General features: G+C 35.6%; 1 protein-coding gene across 1 annotated transcript in view; it reads left to right on the top strand.

Annotated features, from left to right (window-relative positions):
- LOC148302152 (uncharacterized) overlaps window positions 1–20,759 on the top strand; it is a 70,598-nt gene that overhangs the window by 33,417 nt on the left and 16,422 nt on the right. The window contains exon 4 of the mRNA XM_088272106.1: window positions 15,540–15,634. Within this exon, the coding sequence (XP_088128232.1) occupies window positions 15,540–15,634 (95 nt within the window). The remainder of the gene's footprint in view (window positions 1–15,539; window positions 15,635–20,759) is intronic.

Below are 20,759 nucleotides of genomic sequence, written 5' to 3'. Positions count from 1 at the left end.
GAGAGCTTAGTAGATTTTTTCAACGTATTTTTTAAAATCAATTAGCGGTTTTATCTGAAATTCTTAACTAGTATAATACATTCAAATACACGATAAAATAATGTTTTAAATCGTTTCAAAACTTTATGCTTTGTCAAAATAAAGTAGTTAGCGTTTTAGGAGTTCAGTTCATTTCGAAAATTCGATGTAGATAGCCTGAACCTTCACTCCTTTCAACAACGTCAATCAAAAAACTTGATTTTTCTGAAGATCTTTTTTGAAGTTGATAAATATAATAAAATGTAATAAAAATAAATATCAAGCCACTTATTGAAGTTTTTACTGTGCAACAAATCTTTTCAGGTAATACCTGAATGTTTTTTCTCCATTTGAAAAATATTTAGGATATTTAAAAAAAAAATATTAAATAATATATTTTCTTCAAAATGCAAAAACAACACTTTTTGCCCTGTAGCGGGTAAATATTAAGTTTAAAATATGCCGCTTTTGCTGGGATATAGTACATTTTCTGGGCATTCCGAAAACATGCACAACTGAAAATTGACGATTTTTAATATATGACGTTGTTGAAAGGAGTGAGCGATATATGAACCAATTTTGAAACATTATTCTTGAATCATTAGAACTTCACTAGAGAAATCTATAACCAGTCTATGACGGTCCTTTATAGGTTGAGTATGTAACTAACTAACTAACTAACCATCACGCCGCTTCCCCGCAGGGGTAGGCAGAGAGAATAGAGCGCCACACCACTCTGTCCTTGCAAACATTCTACGCCTCTTCCACGTTCATGCATCTCCTCATACATACCCGCCGATTGTTACGACTCCTAACCTAACCTCCTCCTATATTCCTCCCGTCTGATAATGGTCCATTGCATTCCGACTGCATTCAGTCTACTTGGATGACCATCTTTAAAGTGTTGTTTGCAGGTGAGAGCGGCGCGATGTTTATATGGCTAGTTAGTCAATATATAATAATAATAATCCCTGATACATGACACATTGAGTGCATATGACGCCCTAGAAAGTGTTAGGTATGCAGTGATGTGACGTACGTGACTACAAGTTCCTTAATTTGTTTACATTCTCATATGCGTGCACTTCATTAGTGTCATAATGTCTATTTTGATCGCGTCATAGACCTCCTTACCCCAGGTCTAACTCTTTCAAACGTAGCTTAATTTACCATTCATTTTTTATTAAAGTTTTACCTGGTAAATACCACTATATCGCTATGTTTTGAAATATATAGTGATATTTATTAAAAATATATAAAGCTGTATTATAAAAAGAATAAGCATACACTGCCTACCTCAGAACAGGTATCTCCAAACGCCTAGTGAGGATAGACAGTGTCCAATAAAAAATAATAATAAACATATATATATATATATATATATATATATATATATATATATATGTATATATATATAATATATATATATATATATATATATATATATATATATATATATAAATATATATGTATATATATATAATATATATATATATATATATATATATATATATATATATATATATATATATATATATATATATATATATATAAAGGGTCCGCCAAATAACTTTTTTTTTTCAAAAACAAGGCGCAAAACATCGAGTGTAGCTTCGGCTGTGTGGCACGTAGCGCCGTCCTGTTGAAACCAAATGTTGCCAATATCCTCCTCTTCAATTTTTGTGAACAAAAATCCGTTCAACATGGCCCGATAACGATCGCCATTGACTGTAACGGCCACTCCTTGCTCATTTTCAAAGAAAAATGGCCCAATTATGCCTCTGGACCAAAATCCGCACCAAACAGTGACTCGTTTTGGGTGTACCGGCTTTTCAATGTATGCGTGCGGGTTTTCTGTGCCCCAAATACGACAATTTTGCTTGTTTACATACCCGCCAAGATCAAAATGAGCTTCATCCGAAAAGATGATTTTTTTGGCAAAATCGGCATCTTCTGTAAGTCGATCGCAGGCCCACTCAGCGAAGCGAAAACGCATTGGATGGTCAGTTGGCTTCAACTCCTGAACCAATTGGACTTTGTATGGCGTCATACCAAGGTCTTTATGCAAAATTCGTCTCAATGATGTCTCCGAAATGTTCAATTGTTGAGAACGACGGTGAATTGATGTTGATGGCGCTTCACGCACACTTTCTGCCACAACATCGATATTCTCGGGTGTACGCACTGTTTTTGGCTTTTCACGCTTTGGTTTATCGATGAGGATGCCAGTTTCTTTCACTTTTTTCACAAGATAACGAACATACGGAGCTGACGGTGCTTCTCTTCTTCCAAAAACCGTACGCAATTTTCGCACACATTCTGCAACATTACCATGATTTTCAAAGTAATGTCGCAATATTTCCCAGCGTTGTTCAAGCGTATACACAACCATATTCGCTCAGCGGAAGGATAAAACTAATTATCTGTCAAATCAGACATGAGCTAAGTGTTACCATTCACGAAATAAGCACTAGTTGAAAAAAAAAACTTTAGATGGCGGACCCTATATATATATATATATATATATATATATATATATATATATATATATATATATATATATATATATATATATATATATATATATATATATATATATATATATATATATATATATATATATATATATATATATATATATATATATATATATATATATATATATATATATATATATATATATATATATATATATATATATATATATATATATATATATATATATATATATATATATATATTATATAAATATGTATAACTTAAGTACAAAATTATATTAAATAATAAACGCTGTTCTGCAGCATTGAACCTAAAAAAAATAATAAATAAATAAAAAAATAACCTATTTACCAAGTAAAGCGTAAGTTAAATTACTTTTCGTTTTTAATTAATGTGTTGCTTGGTAAATACCGCTATATCGCTATGTTTTGAAATATGTAGTGATATTTACCAAGTAAAACGTAAGTTAAATTACTTTTCAATTTTAATTAAAATTTTACTTGGTGAATACCGCTATATCGCTATGTTTTGAAAAATGTAGTGATAATTACCGAGTAAAACGTAAGTTAAATTACTTTTCATTTTTAATTAAATTTTTACTTGGTAAATACCGCTATATAGCTATGTTTTGAAATATGTAGTGATAATTACCAAGTAAAACGTAGGTAAAATTACTTTTCATTTTTAATTAAATATTTACTTGGTAAATACCCTATATCGATCGACCGTTTTGAAATATGTAGTGATATTTACCAAGTAAAAGCAAGGGACAGTATGGATGAAGGTAATATAATGATTTTAATCGTAGAATTTTAACTTGGTAAATACCACTATTAAATGGTGGTATTTATCAAGTGAAAGAGTAGAATCCTACCTATGTAAAACTTAAATTAAAATTGGATAGATATTACCACAAAGTGACTGCCGAATCAATTAATGAGTCTACGGGTTTTGAGACGTACCCATCTCTTCGTCAGGACAATGACTACAACAGCATGCAAACATCACTACCCGTCATTTTATATACTCACTTTACAAAATATTTATCACATGCGTTGTCGGTCGACCCGATGACCAACATGCACTAAGGATTGCAGAATAACAAGACCGAGAATAGATCTCATGTTGTTGCAACTGCAGATGATCATCAACGGGCAAGATTGCAAACTTCGGTTTAAAGATCAAGACATCTATTGGTGAGATGAAAAGATTTTTTTTGGATGTATAGAAACTCCAAGAATTTGAGTAGTGTGGTTGTCAGTAATGGGTAAAATTGGTGAATGTTACACGCGTGTAAAGTGATCACTTAAACCAGCCAATGACGGTCGTCAGCCCCGTAAATGCCCAGACTTCCATATTCTTCTTCATCTTTGATGAAATATAAAAAAATAATACGAAAAATATCTCCTGTAATTGGAGATATCCAGATTTGTGAACAAGTATTTGGACACACTCGAAATGTTGTTAAACGATATATTTATGCTTCTCTCTGCCTACCAGTTTCATTCTCTCTGCCTACCCCTGCGGGAGCGGCGTAGTGGTTAACTAGTTAGTTTGTTAGCATTTTGAAAAACGAGCCCATCCCTCCCGCCTTTTAAGAGTTCCCGCTAGAAAATTTCACGGAAATAGATTAGACTCCCGCCAAGTGAAGAAGACACGTCCCTTCTCTCTCTCGCTCTTTCGCGCTTTCCCGTAAGCCAGAGCGAGACGGGGATAGGCTGTCGTTTTCACAAATACATCTCCGCGGCGGAAATGACTGAAAGTTTGAAAAAAAAGAATGCATTCAAATTTAGAAGGAACGTTCTGTTTGACAGATTGTGACGGAATTACTGTGAACTCTCGAAATTCAAAAATCGCGCCACATTTTTCCACATCATTATTTATTTATAATTCATTATACATTTTGCAGGTTAAATGCCAAAGGGCCACAACGCAACAAAAAAAATTAACTCTTTTTTCCAAAAATGTTATCTAAACCAGTGACGGGATTCAAAATTTGCAAGAACCGGTTCGCCCTTTAGGTAATTTCCCTATAAAAAATTACATTTATTCATTTATTTGTTTTTTATTCTGCACATAAACAGAACATTCACATAATGGCTGAGAATGCTCCGATACATGATTTCAATGGGAATATTGTGTGACAGCAAAGGGTTAAGGACCGGTTCGGCGAAACAAAAAAAAATAGGCACCGGTTCGCTAGAACCGATGCGAACCGGCTGAATCCCACCACTGTATTTAAATCTTTTTAATTTTAACCAGAAGATGAAAACATCTGTAAGTTTTCGAAACTAGTCGTAAATATAAATGAAACTCATTATGCGGTATATTCAAGTGTTTAATGTCCACCTCCGTAGTGTAATGGTCAGCACGCTCGGCTACCGTTCTGGAGGTCCGGGTTCGATTCCCAAGGGGGGTAAAATAAATGTAAGTGATTTTTTCACTGTCATATTTATTCAAAATTACCATGGACTGGTAACTGAAGCGGAGGGCTGATCACCTTTCCTTCATGTATAAACGATCAAGATAACACTGCGTTTATATGACACAGTGCCCTATGCACCATTGGGGTGCGGATAAGGGTTTTATTATGATTTATTATTAATTTTTAAAAAATAAATTCCAAGGAAATAATGTAATTGAATAAATTTTTACATACCTCCTCGTATATGGCAACACATCCGGTATGCAAGTAGCACTGCATGTGTGATGTGCAACACACGTGTTCTGCGTTATGTCGTCCCCACAGCCCGGCACAGCTATACTCGTACATAAATACTCCCGGCAGTTCAAATCCTTGTTTTCTCAACGCACCCAATACAGATGAATGGTGAACGAGTTTTATTATTATTTTTTTTTATTCATTTAATATATTTACATTTTTATGTAAAGGGTCCGCCAAATAACATTTTTTTTTTGAAAATGGGGCGCAAAACATCGAGTGTAGCTTCGGCTGTGTGGCACGTAGCGCCGTCCTGTTGAAACCAAATGTTGCCAATATCCTCCTCTTCAATTTTTGTGAACAAAAATCCGTTCAACATGGCCCGATAACGATCGCCATTGACTAACGGCCACTCCTTGCTCATTTTCAAAGAAAAATGGCCCAATTATGCCTCTGGACCAAAATCCGCACCAAACAGTGACTCGTTTTGGGTGTACCGGCTTTTCAATGTATGCGTGCGGGTTTTCTGTGCCCCAAATACGACAATTTTGCTTGTTTACATACCCGCCAAGATCAAAATGAGCTTCATCCGAAAAGATGATTTTTTTGGCAAAATCGGCATCTTCTGTAAGTCGAATGTCGCAATATTTCCCAGCGTTGTTCAAGCGTATACACAACCATATTCGCTCAGCGGAAGGATAAAACTAATTATCTGTCAAATCAGACATGAGCTAAGTGTTACCATTCACGAAATAAGCACTAGTTGAAAAAAAAAACTTTAGATGGCGGACCCTATATAACATAATACATTTGAATCATTTATACATATGGGGAACTTTTATATTTCGATTCGCTGTGCCTCTCCATAAAAGAGTCTGTGCTCTTGTGCTTGGAGAGGGACTTACACTCGTGGTTTAATGTTATATAATAAAAGATATAATAGTTTTTTTATATATTTTTTTAAGATTTAAATGTATAGAGCTTTAATTTTTTTCTTAAGGATTTTTATATGTATTTTTTTTATTTCTTTAGGGAGTTTATTGAAATGTTTGATTGCCAAATATTTGAAGTTTTGCTGAAAATGCTTGGTGTTGCATTTTGGAGTAGAAAAATCGTTTGAGAATCTCGATGATAAATTTTTTGTTAAAGTTCCCCAGTTAGCTGATTCAACTGTTAAGGGGTATTCGCAAACACCCAATTCATTAAGCGATCGGCTGTGCGAGAAGCCAGACGTGTCTCCACGCACATTTTTTTTTAATTAGATTTTTTTTAGAATATACATATGTTGAAAATTGTATTTTTTTAAACTCTACTTTTCAATACCTCTTTTCTTTTCAAAACAATATATGTATTTATTTAGAATAAAAATTATTTTTTTCAATTCGAAAATGGTGTTTTAAGGCCCAGCATTCGTTACGTCGCATTCATTCCACCGGAGACCACCGGAGAGGTCAGTTGTCTGATCACGCCCGATTTTTATAAAGAATGTGTTTTCGATATTTTTTTTGTTTTTTAAGTAGCCCTGTTCTACGGTACGAAAAATGTTACCTGGATCTAAAGAAAATTAAGTTACGACTTAACGAATACTGCGCCTTAAAAATCCTTTCTTCACTCATTCGATTCACATGCCCAAACCATCAAGTATACTAACTAACTAACTAACTAACCATCACGCCGCTTCCCCGCAGGGGTAGGCAGAGAGAATAGAGCGCCACACCACTCTGTCCTTGCAAACATTCTTCGCCTCTCCCACGTTCATGCATCTCCTCATACATACCCGCCGATTGTTACGACTCCTAACCTGACCACTTTCAAGTATTTGGCATACCTGATCGTGCCATGTTTTTCTTGGTCTTCCTCTGCTTCTTTTCTCGCTAACATTCGCCTCATAAATTTGTTTTACCGTTCTTTCCTCACTCATTCGTTCTACATGTCCAAACCATCTCAACACACCTTTCTTAATTTGATCGATAATGCTTATCTCAGCTTTGCATTCCTTCCTTATTTCACTATTCGTACATCTATCATACATCGTTTTGTCGCACATTCTTCTGAGAGATCGCATTTCGGCTGCATTCAGTCTACTTTCATCCTTCTTTTGCCAACTCCATGTTTCACTTCCATACATTAGAGTTGGAACCAGGACTCCGTTGTGCACTGTCAGTTTAGCTTCCGCCACGATTCGGTTACAACACCCACTTAAAAACCCGCCTTATTATCTTGTAAAATAGCAATTTCCTATCGCAGATACGACGTTTTCGGGGGCGTGTCGATATAATTTAGAACTTAGAGTTATTGTTGTTATGATGGACGCTGTATTATGAAATGAATGTATCACGCCGCACAGAAAAAGTGGTATCTCCAAGTCTCCGGGATCGGCTGTCCATGTATGGATCCTGTGCGACCTGTAATAGGCCCGTGTCCATATTAGTTCTCATGTAGTGTACAGTTAGGCGGAGCATGGAGTTTCTGTATTCGTGCCTTTAGAAAGTTCATCGTGAGGTTAGCCTGACTATTTCGACGCTTTTTCAACAAAATTACGCGTGTGTAATCATATGTGTATATATGTATATATATATATATATATATATATATATATATATATATATATATATACATATATATATATATATATATATATATATATATATATATATATATATATATATATATATATATATATATATATATATATATATATGTGTGTAATAAAATACCTAGGTATTTTAGGAAATTTTATTGTAGGAAAAAACAGTGTCTACTTTAAAAGGGTCAAGAAAAAAAAAGAAAAAACAAAAAGAAAACCTTAATCGTATCACTAAACTTATACCAGTCCCTTCACTACAAGGAGATGATCCGGAGGACGAGTGAAAATTTTACTGTGAATTTTCTTCCCCAAGGGGGGAGATGCAATAAAATACCTAGGTACCTACCTATACATTTTATTAAGTACCTACAAATAGAACAAATCTACCACCGGATGTCGCATGCGTCGCTCTGAATAAACAAAAGACATCAGATAGATAGAAAAATATTATAAAGATTAATTAAGAATAAACTTTTACTGTCGTTTCTTTAATTAAAAAGCAACACATTGTTTATTTTATTATTATGCACCCACTTTAATTACAAAGAAGAATATTACCTCGTATATATATATATATATATATATATATATATATATATATATATATATATATATATATATATATATATATATATATATATATATATATATATATATATATATATATATATATATTTATAAAATTTTGTTTTTTTTTGGTGAAAGTTTTCTCCATACATTTATTCACGGTTATATTATTATGACGGTCGTCCGCCCTGTAAATGCCCATACTTCCATATTCTTCTTCATCTTTGATGAGGTGTCAAAAAATAATATGAAAAATAACTCCTATAATTGGAGATCATCCAGATTTGTGAAGAATTACTCGGACACACAAAATTTGTATACATATTTCATTTAAGTAATGATTTTCTTTAAGTATTTTGGAATGATCAATTATGAAGTATTTGAACACACACAAAATGTTGTTAAATTAATGTTCAATAAAAGCTTTTTTACAACCGAGAGTAGTCTAGTTTAGAAATCTAATACATACTCTTTTTTTATAATTAAATTAGTATAAGACATCTTTGTCCCGTCAAACCTATAAATTTCTCTGAGCTTATTTACTATTCTGCATACGTTCCGAGATAGCTGTAGGCTAGTTTTTTGCCTTCACCGACATTTCCTTGTAATCCATGCTTAGAGTACGTGCCTTAATTGACAATTGATAGCTGGAACGCTTTGTTTTGCATATATGAATATTCTAATCATCATTATCTATCAGTTTTATCGAATATATTTCGGTTTTTTTCTTTCAGCAATCTCCTGTCTTCGCTTCATACACTGATTCTTTTAAGCATATTTTTCCCATCTTTTATATTTATAACATGCTGACTTGCATATTATTCTTCATCTTTAACTCCTGAGCGAAAGTAATCCGGATTTTTGTAATCCGAAGTATTTGGACACACTCAAAATGTTGTAAATAAAATAACTGGTAAAATTATAAAATAAACAAAAAAAAACATGTTTTCAAGTATGTTGATTTAAACCAGGATTCGGACCTTGCATACAAATAAAAAGATTCTGTGTTTATAAACGCTTTCCCTATTCTAACTATGGTAAGAAGCATGTTGTGAACTCACATGAAACATGTACATACGAGTTCATAACAGCCATCTATGTTGGATCGAGGAAAGCTTTTATTAAGCTATTGCGAATGCTCATATCGCTGACTCCTTTCAACAACGTCATAAATCAAATAACTGGATTTTTCAAGAGAACGTTTTTGAAGTTTTAAAATATAATACAATGTATTTAAAATAAATATCAAGCTACTTATTGGAACTTTTTACTGTGCAACAGATCTTTTGAGGTAAAACCTGAAGGTTTTTTCTCCATTTTAATAATATTTAGTATATTTAAAAAAATAATTAAACAATACCTTTTCTTCAAAATGCAAAAATAACACTTTCTGCCCTGTAGCGTGTAAATATTAAGTTAAAAATATGCCTCTTTTGCTGGGATATAGTACATTTTCTGGGCATTCCGAAAACATGCACAACTGAAATATTACGATTTTTGATATATGACGTTGTTGAAAGGAGTGAGCGATATGTGCTGTGTCACGAGATATATTAATATGTCTAGGAGTTCCAAAAATCAAGTTGTGTGAGGTAGAATTGGTGAATGTTAGACGTGTGTAAAGTGATCACCTAACCAAGCGTATGACGGTCGTAAGCCCTGTAAATGACCAGATTTTCATATTCTTCCTCATCAACATAGAAATCGTATTGAAACACGATGTTGGAAAATGATTAGGAATGCATCGAAACACGTGTCACAATAGATTTAAATAAAAAGTGGTATTTACTAAGTAAAACTTAAATTTAAAATGGATAGATTTTACCACCAAGTGATTGCCGAATCGGCCAATGAAAGGCTTGTGGGATAAAACGGAAAGGGAAGGTAGAAATGTAAAAATACATACAACATTTTAAATGTGCCGGTGAATTTGTGTGCAAAAAAATCGATTCATCGACGGCCGCTGTATCGTGGGTCGCTAAATCGACGGTCGTTAAATCGACGGTCGTTAAATCGACGGTCGTTAAATCGACGGTCGTTAAATCGACGGTCGTTAAATCGACGGTCGTTAAATCGACCGTCGCTATATCGACGGCGATAAATCGTCGGCGATAAATCGACCGTCGCAAAAATGACCGTCGCTATATCGACCGTCGCTAAATCGACCGTCGCTATATCGACCGACGCTATATCGACCGTCGCTAAATCGACCGTCGCTAAATCGACCGTCGCTAAATCGACCGTCGCTAAATCGACCGTCGCTAAATCGACCGTCGCTAAATCGACCGTCGCTAAATCGACCGTCGCTAAATCGACCTTCGCTAAATCGACCGTCGCTAAATCGACCGTCGCTATATCGACAGTCGCTATATCGGCCGTCGCTATATCGACGGCGATAAATCGTCGGCGATAAATCGACCGTCGCAAAAATGACCGTCGCATTATCGACCGTCGCTAAATCGACCGTCGCTATATCGACCGACGCTATATCGACCGTCGCTAAATCGACCGTCGCTAAATCGACCGTCGCTAAATCGAACGTCTCTAAATCGAACGTCTCTAAATCGAACGTCGCTATATCGACCGTCGCTAAATCGACCGTCGCTTAATCGACCGTCGCAAAAATGACCGCCGCTAAATCGATCGTCGCTCAGGCTATGTTTGAAGCCTATGACCTGCCCAACTTAATGGATAGTTCTCGTTTTTTTAATGAATTAGAGAAACGTGATGCTGCAACCATCTCATCTATTTCTGATCCGAGTATCTTTTGAACATTATAATTTATGTTTCCTTTCTATGAATTCTGGCAGTACAGTATCCGGATATATTATCAGAGCCGATTTTGTTTAAAAAATAATTATACCACAACTACCATCACGCCGTTTCCCCCTAGGGGTAGGCAGAAAGGATGGAACGCCACACTCTTCTGTCCTGGCATACACTCCTCGCCTCCTTCACATCCATACATCTAGTCATATATGCCCTCCGATTACGCAGACTTTTGACACCACCAGATTTTAGGTTCTGATTGATCTGATCGTGCCAAGTCTTTTTCGGCCGTCCTCGTTCTGATTTCCCGCTCACATTCGCCAAATATATTTTCTTAGTCATTCTATATCTAGGTTTTTTCCACAGTAAATTTATTTGACCAGCAACCGGGTTTTCGTCGTAACCGACATCTGACGATGATGTTGATGACAGACCAGTCTGTCAAATAAAATTCATGTGGAAAAAACTACATAGTTGTTATTTGATTCTATAAAATGCAGTTCCACCAAGAAATGTCAGTACAAAACTTAAACCTAATAAATAACAATAGATTTTTGAAGGTTATGTTATTTTATCAAGTATAATTTTGACTATATAAGTGACAGGCGCTGTGGCGTAGTTGGGTTGACGCTCGACTGCGAAACTAGCGTCTCGGGTTCGATTCCCGCCAATAGCAAAATGAATTCACGAAAAATTTATTTACAATTTGTCTGGGTGTTTGTGATGTATTTTTTACATTTACTTTCTCCATAATAATGACTATCCTACCTGCAGACAAGTCTCTAAAAGAAGAGGCTTTGCGGGTTATTCCTTTAACTCTGTAGGCCAGACATTCTGGCCCGTATGATTCTAGTAGGCAGCTCCGTGGGCCACAATGTCTGGCCCGGCGCAGGTATAACTTTAATCACCGATTTCTCTATCACCCAAGTATATTCTACCAAAAAATATTTCAGATAAATACAGTTAATGTTATGTTTTGAATATTGAAATCATTAACTTTGTGGATCGTATTGATATATTATTTCGAGAAATAAAAATACTTTGTGTTTTGATCCCCTCACATTTTTACTAACTTCGTTTCGGCAACAGCCTGTTGCCCTCTTCAGGGTTTTTACAGTCATAAATTAAACCCTGAGAGGGCAACAGGTTGTTGTCGAAACTAGTTGGTTAATAAAAATGTGAGTGGATCAAAATACAAAGTATTTTTGTTTCTCGAAATAATATACAGTTAATCTTAATTAACGTGGTCATACGAATTGCCAGACAGAGTGTCCTAAAATTAAGGAACCAAAATATTTATTTTAATGGTAGAAAAACGTCACATTTTTTTGATCAGAGTAGCTGATCAGTTATGAGAAAAAATGGTCAGAGTGGAAAAGGAAAAAAAAACGCTAGTAGTCCGATAATATGGGCAGAGACTGTGCCGTGTATGAATGGACCACTTAGATAAGGATGTTAGTATGAACGGGCACGATATGGGGTTCAGTTCGCGGCCTCCAACAAGTGTTTTTCATTTCTCATCCACTCGAATTGTATAGATCATATGGAATATACATATAACGTTAATGTATTACGCAGAGGCGTACATTAAAAATATATTCTTCTTCCCCTCTTCTTCTTGGTAAAAACCAGAGACGTCGATTCCCAGCTGTCAATCCATCTCTTTGGTGGTCTGCCTTGGAGTGCAATGTGGGGGAGTCTGGATGGTTCCATTTTCCTCACATGCGCATACCATTGTCCCCTTTGTAATTTTTTGACATCTCATCAAAGATGAAGAAGAATATGGAAGTCTGGGCATTTACGGGGCTGACGACCGTCATAGGCTGGTTTAAGTGATCACTTTACACACGTGTAACATTCACCGATTCTGCCCATTATTGACAACCACACTACTCAAATTCTTGGAAGTTCTATATATATGAACCAATTTCGAAACCTTGTTCTTGAATCACTAGAACTTCACTAGAGACATCTCGGCTGTCCAAACTTAAAACACAATAAGGGACATTTTTTTGTAGTACGTTTTTTTTGCATTTTTGGACTAAGTAGAATCTACTTAGTCCAAAAATCCAAAAAAAATTACTACAAAAAAATGTCCCTTACTGTGTTTTGAGTTTGGACAGCCGATCTATAGGTGAGGTGTAAAGAAGCTATTTATTAAGCGGAAACTCTTATATTAGTATGTGACGTCCGAATCCTGGATAATAATCCAACCTTTGACGGTCGTAAGCCCCGTAAATGGCCAGACTTCCATTATCTTCTTCATCTTTGATGAGATGTCAAAAAATAATATGAAAATGAATCATGTAATTGGAGATAATCCAGATTTTGTGAACAAGTATTTGGACACACTCAAAATGTTGTCTCCTTCGTTGCCTTCCCAACCTAACGACACCTTCCATCTCGCATATTTCTCTTATCCTGGTGTTCCTTATTCTGTCTCGTAAACAAATTAAAAATATTAGTAATCCTTTGCCGCACTGAGAGATGGCATTCCGACCGCATTCAGTATGCTTTTGCCAACTCCATGCTTCAACTCCGTACATTAGGATTGGAACCGTTGCGTACATTACTGTACAAGAGCATGATAAACCATTTTGTTCGTCTTTGGACTGCATATTGAGCAGACACTGTCAAGATAATGCTGCATTGTTCAGATGTAGTAGACTATACGAATTCGGGTCCAGATAACAGGAAATTGTTAGATGTTTTTTTACTTCTTCTTTTTCTTCTGACCCTTATCCTCACCTAAATGGTGCATAGGGAACTGCATCGTATTGACTCAGTGTTATCTAGATCGTTAACACATGAAGGAAAGGTGATCAGCCCTCCGCTTCAGGTACCAGTTCAGGGTAATATTGAATAAATATGGTGCATAGGGAACTGCATCGTATTGACATAGTCTTATCTAGATCGTTAACACATGAAGGAAAGGTGATCAGCCCTCCGCTTCAGGAACCAGTCCAGGGTAATATTGAATAAATATTCGAGTGTAAAATCACAAATATTTATTATCACCCCCCCGGGAATCGAACCCGGGACCTCCAGCACGGTAGCTAAACACGCTAACCGTTACACCACGGAGGCGGACATACACACATCCATCGAGACACACAAAAAGATAGAACGCGTCACCCCTGGAATTCTGTCAGCTCATGTGTGGGCCATACGTAACGCAATTAGGTATCGCGTTCTTCCATTGGATTCCAATTAGACCGACGTTACTTCTGCCATGTATTTGTAGATTTTTCTCAGCACTGCACTTATCATTCCATGGTACGTGCAATCATTTAAATATTTTCAAAACATGTACGAAAAATTCCACATGTGAAAATCCTGTGCTCGGGTAATATAATATACATAAATAATATAATAATAATAATAAAACCCTTATCCGCACCCCAATGGTGCATAGGGCACTGCGTCATATAAACGCAGTGTTATCTTGATCGTTTAACACATGAAGGAAAGGTGATCAGCCCTCCGCTTCAGGTACCAGTCCAGGGTAATATTGAATAAATATGACAGTGAAAAAATCACTTTTACTTATTTTACCCCCCTTGGGAGTCGAACCCGGGACCTCCAGAAAGGTAGCCGAGCGTGCTGACCATTACACTACGGAGGCGGACTATAATATACATAAAGTTATTGATATCATTTTTGACAATAACTTAATGTATCTAAGTAATTTATTGCAATTGGAGATAATCCAGATTTTGTGAACAAGTATTTGGACACACTCAAAATGTTGTAAATAAATTGTCTGGTCAAATTATAAGCTTAAATAATAAAAATGAAAATGGTATTTTCTGGCGTTTCTCGTGTGTGTGATTATAGTCCAGGATTCGGACCTCACATACTAATGTAAGAGTTTCTGCTCAGTAAAAAAGCTTCTTTACATCTCACCAATAGATGTCTCTAGTGAAGTTCTAGTGATTCAAGAACAAGGTTTCTAAATTGGTTCATATATATACAGAATTTCCAAGAATTAGAGTAGTGTGGTTGTCAATCATGGGTAGAATTGGTGAATTTTACACGCCTGTAAAGTGATCACTTAGTGCAAAATATTTATAGTTATTTTAAAACAATTTGTCCGCCTCCGTAGTGTAATGGTCAGCACGCTCGTCTACCGTTCTGGAGGTCCCGGGTTCGATTCCCAAGGGGGGTAAAATAAATATAAGTGACTTTTTTCACTGTCGTATTTATTCAATATTACCCTGGACTGGTACCTGAAGCGGAGGGCTGATCACCTTTCCTTCATGTGTAAACGATCAAGATAACACTGCGTTTATATGACGCAGTGCCCTATGCACCATTGGGGTGCGGATAAGGGTTTTATTATTATTATATTTATTATTTTAAAACAAAGTTATATTATAATTAAGTATGATTTTTTCGAAGTATTTTGGAATGATCTAGTGTGTTTTTTTGTTCCAGGGCTACCTGTATCCGTGGAGAGAGAGTGGAACATTCTCACCTCAGGATTTGGACCATCTCTTTAGCAACATAGAGGATATATACCACTTCAACAGGTAACACTGCTTCCAATCGTATCTAAGATTTAAACCTCACAAACCCGAGACGAGACATGGATGGGTATTTATGCCTCGTAAATGCCAGGTAGTCTGTCCGCCTCCGTAGTGTAATGGTCAGCACGTTCGGCTACCGTTCTGGAGGTCCCGGGTTCGATTCTCAGGGTGGGTAAAATAAATAAAAGTGATTTTTTCACTCTAATATTTATTCAATATTACCCTGGACTGGTACCTGAAGCGGAGGGCTGATCACCTTTCCTTCATGTGTAACCGATCAAGATAACACTGCGTTTATATGACGCAGTGCCCTATGCACCATTGGGGTGCGGATAAGGGTTTTATTATTATTATTATTAAATGCCAAGTATCATTTAATGTTGTTATTTTTCTTAAAACATCGTTTTTGTGTCAAAAATAAGTTTTGCTTCGAAATAAATATGGTTTTAATAGTTATCGATAGTTAAGGATTAAAAAAACATCAAAAATCCTTACCTTTCGATAATTTATTTCTTTTCAAAACCATTTATTTATTTAGAGTGAATATTAATATATTTAGAGTGAATGCTGGAAACAAAGTGAATGGTGCACTGAAATCAGTTATAGCAAATAAAACCTATCAGCGGAAGCTAAACTGGCAGTGCACAACGGAGTCCTGGTTCCAACTCTAATGTATGGAAGTGAAACATGGAGTTGGCAAACGAAGGATGAAAGTAGACTGAATGCAGTCGAAATGCGATCTCTCAGAAGAATGTGCGACAAAACGATGTATGATAGATGTGCGAATAGTGAAATAAGGAAGGAATGCAAAGCTGAGATAAGCATTATCGATAAAATTAAGAAAGGTGTGTTGAGATGGTTTGGACATGTGGAACGAATGAGTGAGGAAAGAACGGTAAAACGGATTTATGGGGCGAATGTTAGTGGGAAAAGGAGCAGAGGAAGACCGAGAAAAACATGGCACGATCAGGTATGCCAAATACTTGAAAGTGGTCAGGTTAGGAGTCGTAACAATCGGCGGGTATGTATGAGGAGATGCATGAACGTGGAAGAGGCGAAGAATGTTTGCAAGGACAGAGTGGTGTGGCGCTCTATTCTCTCTGCCTACCCCTGCGGGGAAGCGGCGTGATGGTTAGTTAGTTTTTATTTATTTCGAAGAAAAAAAATTCAATACAAAAACAGTGTTTTAAGCAAAAAATTAAATTACGCTGAATCGATTATCGATTGTTCCGCCTTAATCGCTTTCTTTTACACGTACTTTATATTATACTTAACTTTGAGCGGAAATTTTTGAGAATAAATAAAAATATTTCCAATAAAGAAAGTCAAACATCAAATGACTCATTTCCGAACGCATTCGTCACGAATCCAAACTTAACTCTACATATCGCTCACTCCTTTCAAGAACGTCATAAATCAAAAAACTTGTTTTTTCTGGAGGACGTTTTTAAAGTTTAAAAATATAATACAATGTATTAAAAATAAATATCAAACCACTTATTAAACTTTTTACTGTGCAACAGATCTTTTTAGGTAAAACCTGAAGGTTTTTTCTCCATTTGAAAAATATTTAATACATTTAAAAAAATAAAAAAACAATACCTTTTCTTCAAAATGCAAAAACAACACTTTCTGCCCTGTAGCGGGTAAATATTAAGTTAAAAATATACCTCTTTTGCTGAGATATAGTATATTATCTGGGCATTCCGAAAACGTGCATAACTGAAAATTTACGATTTTTGATTTATGACGTTCTTGAAAGGAGTGAGCGATATGTCAATATAAACCAATGCGTTTTCGGCCTTCATTTTGTTTTCAATTGCCCAAATGCGTTATAATAATAACCAATGATTGAATTGTTTTTAATTCAACTGATTGAAAGTCAAAGCCACAGACGGCCTTGTGGCTTCATCGTAATTCTCTGCACGACAATTCAAAGGATCATTTCGTCGTTGGCCATTGATTAAAGTCGTTTAAAAATCATTGGCACTGCTGTTTGTTTAATTCGTTATAAAAACGTTTTATGAGGTTTTTTCCCTGCGGCTTGAAATACAATACTTAAGTAATTCGACAAAGGCTGATTTCATAAAAACCTATCAGCGGAAGCTAAACTGGCAGTGCACAACGGAGTCCTGGTTCCAACTCTAATGTATGGAAGTGAAACATGGAGTTGGCAAAAGAAGGATGAAAGTAGACTGAATGCAGTCGAAATGCGATTTCTCAGAAGAATGTGCGACAAAACGATGTATGATAGATGTGCGAATAGTGAAGTAAGGAAGGAACGCAAAGCTGAGTTAAGCACTATCGATAAAATTAAGAAAGGTGTGTTGAGATGGTTTGGATATGTAGAACGAATGAGTGAGGAAATAATGGAGCAAATGGAGAAAAAACCTTCAGGTTTTACCTAAAAATATCTGTTGCACAATAAAAAGTTCAATAAGTGGCTTGATATTTATTTTTAATACATTTTATTATATTCTTAAACTTTAAAAACGATCTCCTGAAAAATCATGTTTTTTTATATATAATATGACGTTGTTGAAAGGGATGAGCGATATGTGATAGAATCTTGAAAGAATCTCACGCGCCAGAGCTGAATTTGAGAGAATCTCGTCTACTAAAGTTTAAAATATGTATATACAATACCCTGAAACGGAGTTTTTTTCAACAAACCGAAGCCGTATTTGAGGGTTCTGGAACTAGAGATGTATTTGCGAGAATATCAAGAAACGGAGACGTTTTCGTAAGTTTCCGGTTCATTCCAAGCCTTCCTACATTACATAGCTATTCGCATTTGAAAATAATACAACATAATATTTTAAATACGCACAATAGAAATGAATAATATCTTACATTGTTGAATTTAAGATCACGTCACATAATAAATATGATTCACTTAAAATCTACAAAGGAAGTTGGTACTATTTATGGAAATGTTTTTTTTTCCTAATCAAAACATTAATGATGAATACAAGATATCGGTGTGTGCGTAAAAGCTAGCTAGTAGGTGTGTGTATAATATACCAACCAAATATTTTAAATTGTGCGCTAAATCTCAACAAGCTAGCGCCGCAGGGATGTTACATCTTAAACACAAATGTCGATGAAACATCCATCGTTTTTTTTGCATGTATTTTTTTACACGGTCTATCTAAATCTACTTTTAATCTATAAACCATGTGCATAATAAGCAAGTTATAACAATTGCAAATCTCACCTAATAAAGGGTGGGTACTGTAGCAGTGGATTTATTTAGATTGGCAGTGACAGGTATATTGAAAGTTTTTAAATGTAAATTCACAGTAAAATCGGGATACAAATTTATGTTGTTTCACAAAAAAAAATTGCTTTGCAAGAGCAGATCTGTCAGGAAGCCTAGATGCTTTTGTATCAGATCTGGGCATGCGGTGGGACAGCTTCCAATAATGTAACAGTGGATAGGTACTACTCCCTTAGCAGTAGGTAGGTACTGCAGGTAGGTACTGGAGGTGGGTACTGCGGGTAGGTACTGCGGGTAGGTACTGCGTGTAGGTACTGCGGGTAGGTACTGCGGGTAGGTACTGAGGGTAAGTAAGTACTGTAATTAGGTACTGCGGGTAAGTACTGCAAGTAGGTACTGCTAGTAGGTACTGGGACAGCGTTAGGTACTCGGTTAGCAGCAGAGGTAGGTGGTACCTGTACCTTGAGCGTGAGTCACCACAATACAATTCGCTAATCTCGGGTCCCGTTGATCCTCCGAAGGTACTTCTTATGTGATGCCCGACGATATGTTATTATTCCCGCGCACGCGCACGCGGTGCGCCAACACACATGGACTATATAAAGGGTCACCTGACACAGGCGCTTGTTTCGTTTGTGCGATCTCTCAGACGATGTGATCGATGCCCAAATGTGTATTTAAGGAAAGGATGCAAGGCATTATCGATAAAAAAAGAAAGGTGTGTTGAAATGTTGAAAAAGAAAGGTTTTTTGGGCATATGGATCAAACGAGTGAAGAAAGAACAGCAAAACAAATTTATGAAACGAATGCAATTGAAAATGGGAACAGAGGAAGACTGAAGAAAACATGGCATGATCAAGTGATTCAAATACTTGTGTGTAGTCAGGTCAGGAGTCGGAATATTCATCTCCTCATATATACCCGATGGTATATATGAGGAGATGCATGAATGTGAACGAGGCGAAGATTGTTTGCAAAGACATAGTGGTGTGGCATTCTATTCTCTCTGCCTACCCCTGCGGGAAAACGGCATGATGGTCAGTTAGTTATTGGTGATTTACATACATATGTAGTGGTTAGAACCTATGTAATTTTAATTATTTTAAATATGTATTTCTTGCGCTATTGAGTTTTTGAATAGTGTTTGGAATCACTACAACTACAAACATGTGTAAATTATTAAACTAAATTTAGATTAAATTCAACTATTTTTTTAGATAGCAGTGAGTATCACATCAAATACGAACATGTGTAAATTTTTTTAAATAAATTTAGATTAAAATTAATATATATTTTTTGAGAGTTGTACTGAGTATAACTTTAAATACGAACCTTGTCAATTATTGATCTAAATTTAATATATATTTTTTGAGAATAGTGGTGAGTATCACATCAAATACAAACATGTGTAAATTATTTAAATAAATTAAGATTAAATTTACCATATATTTTTTTAGAATAGTGGGAAGTATAACTTCAACTACAAACATATGTAAATTATGAAAATAAATTTTATTATTAATATTTAAAGCATTTACTTGGTGGTTAGTCATTTTTACTTATTTATTTTTTACAAAAATGTTAATAATAATAGTATATAACCACTCACATTTTTATTTCTACCGGTCACGAGACGTACCCGTCTCTTCGTCAGGACAATCATGTTTGTTAGTGATTGTCCTGACGAAGAGACAGGTACGTCTCGTAACCGGTAGACATAAAAATCTCGGTGAGTGGTTATATAATATTATTATTAACATTTTTGTAAAAAATAAAAAATATTTTTTCTTAATTTTTTAAATATTTTTTTACTAAGCTGTTGAGTTTTGTGACACCGCGTGCGGGCACGCCGTACAGGCTCCTCAGCGCGAGTGCGTCGACCCATTCCCCCCACCCTCACCCCCACCA

The sequence above is a fragment of the Brachycentrus maculatus genome, unplaced genomic scaffold (assembly GCF_059751285.1).
Source record: "Brachycentrus maculatus isolate JH-2025_06_01 unplaced genomic scaffold, ASM5975128v1 h1tg000475l, whole genome shotgun sequence".
In the NCBI taxonomy this organism is placed as follows: domain Eukaryota; kingdom Metazoa; phylum Arthropoda; class Insecta; order Trichoptera; family Brachycentridae; genus Brachycentrus; species Brachycentrus maculatus.
This window is presented reverse-complemented; position numbering and strand designations above follow the sequence as displayed.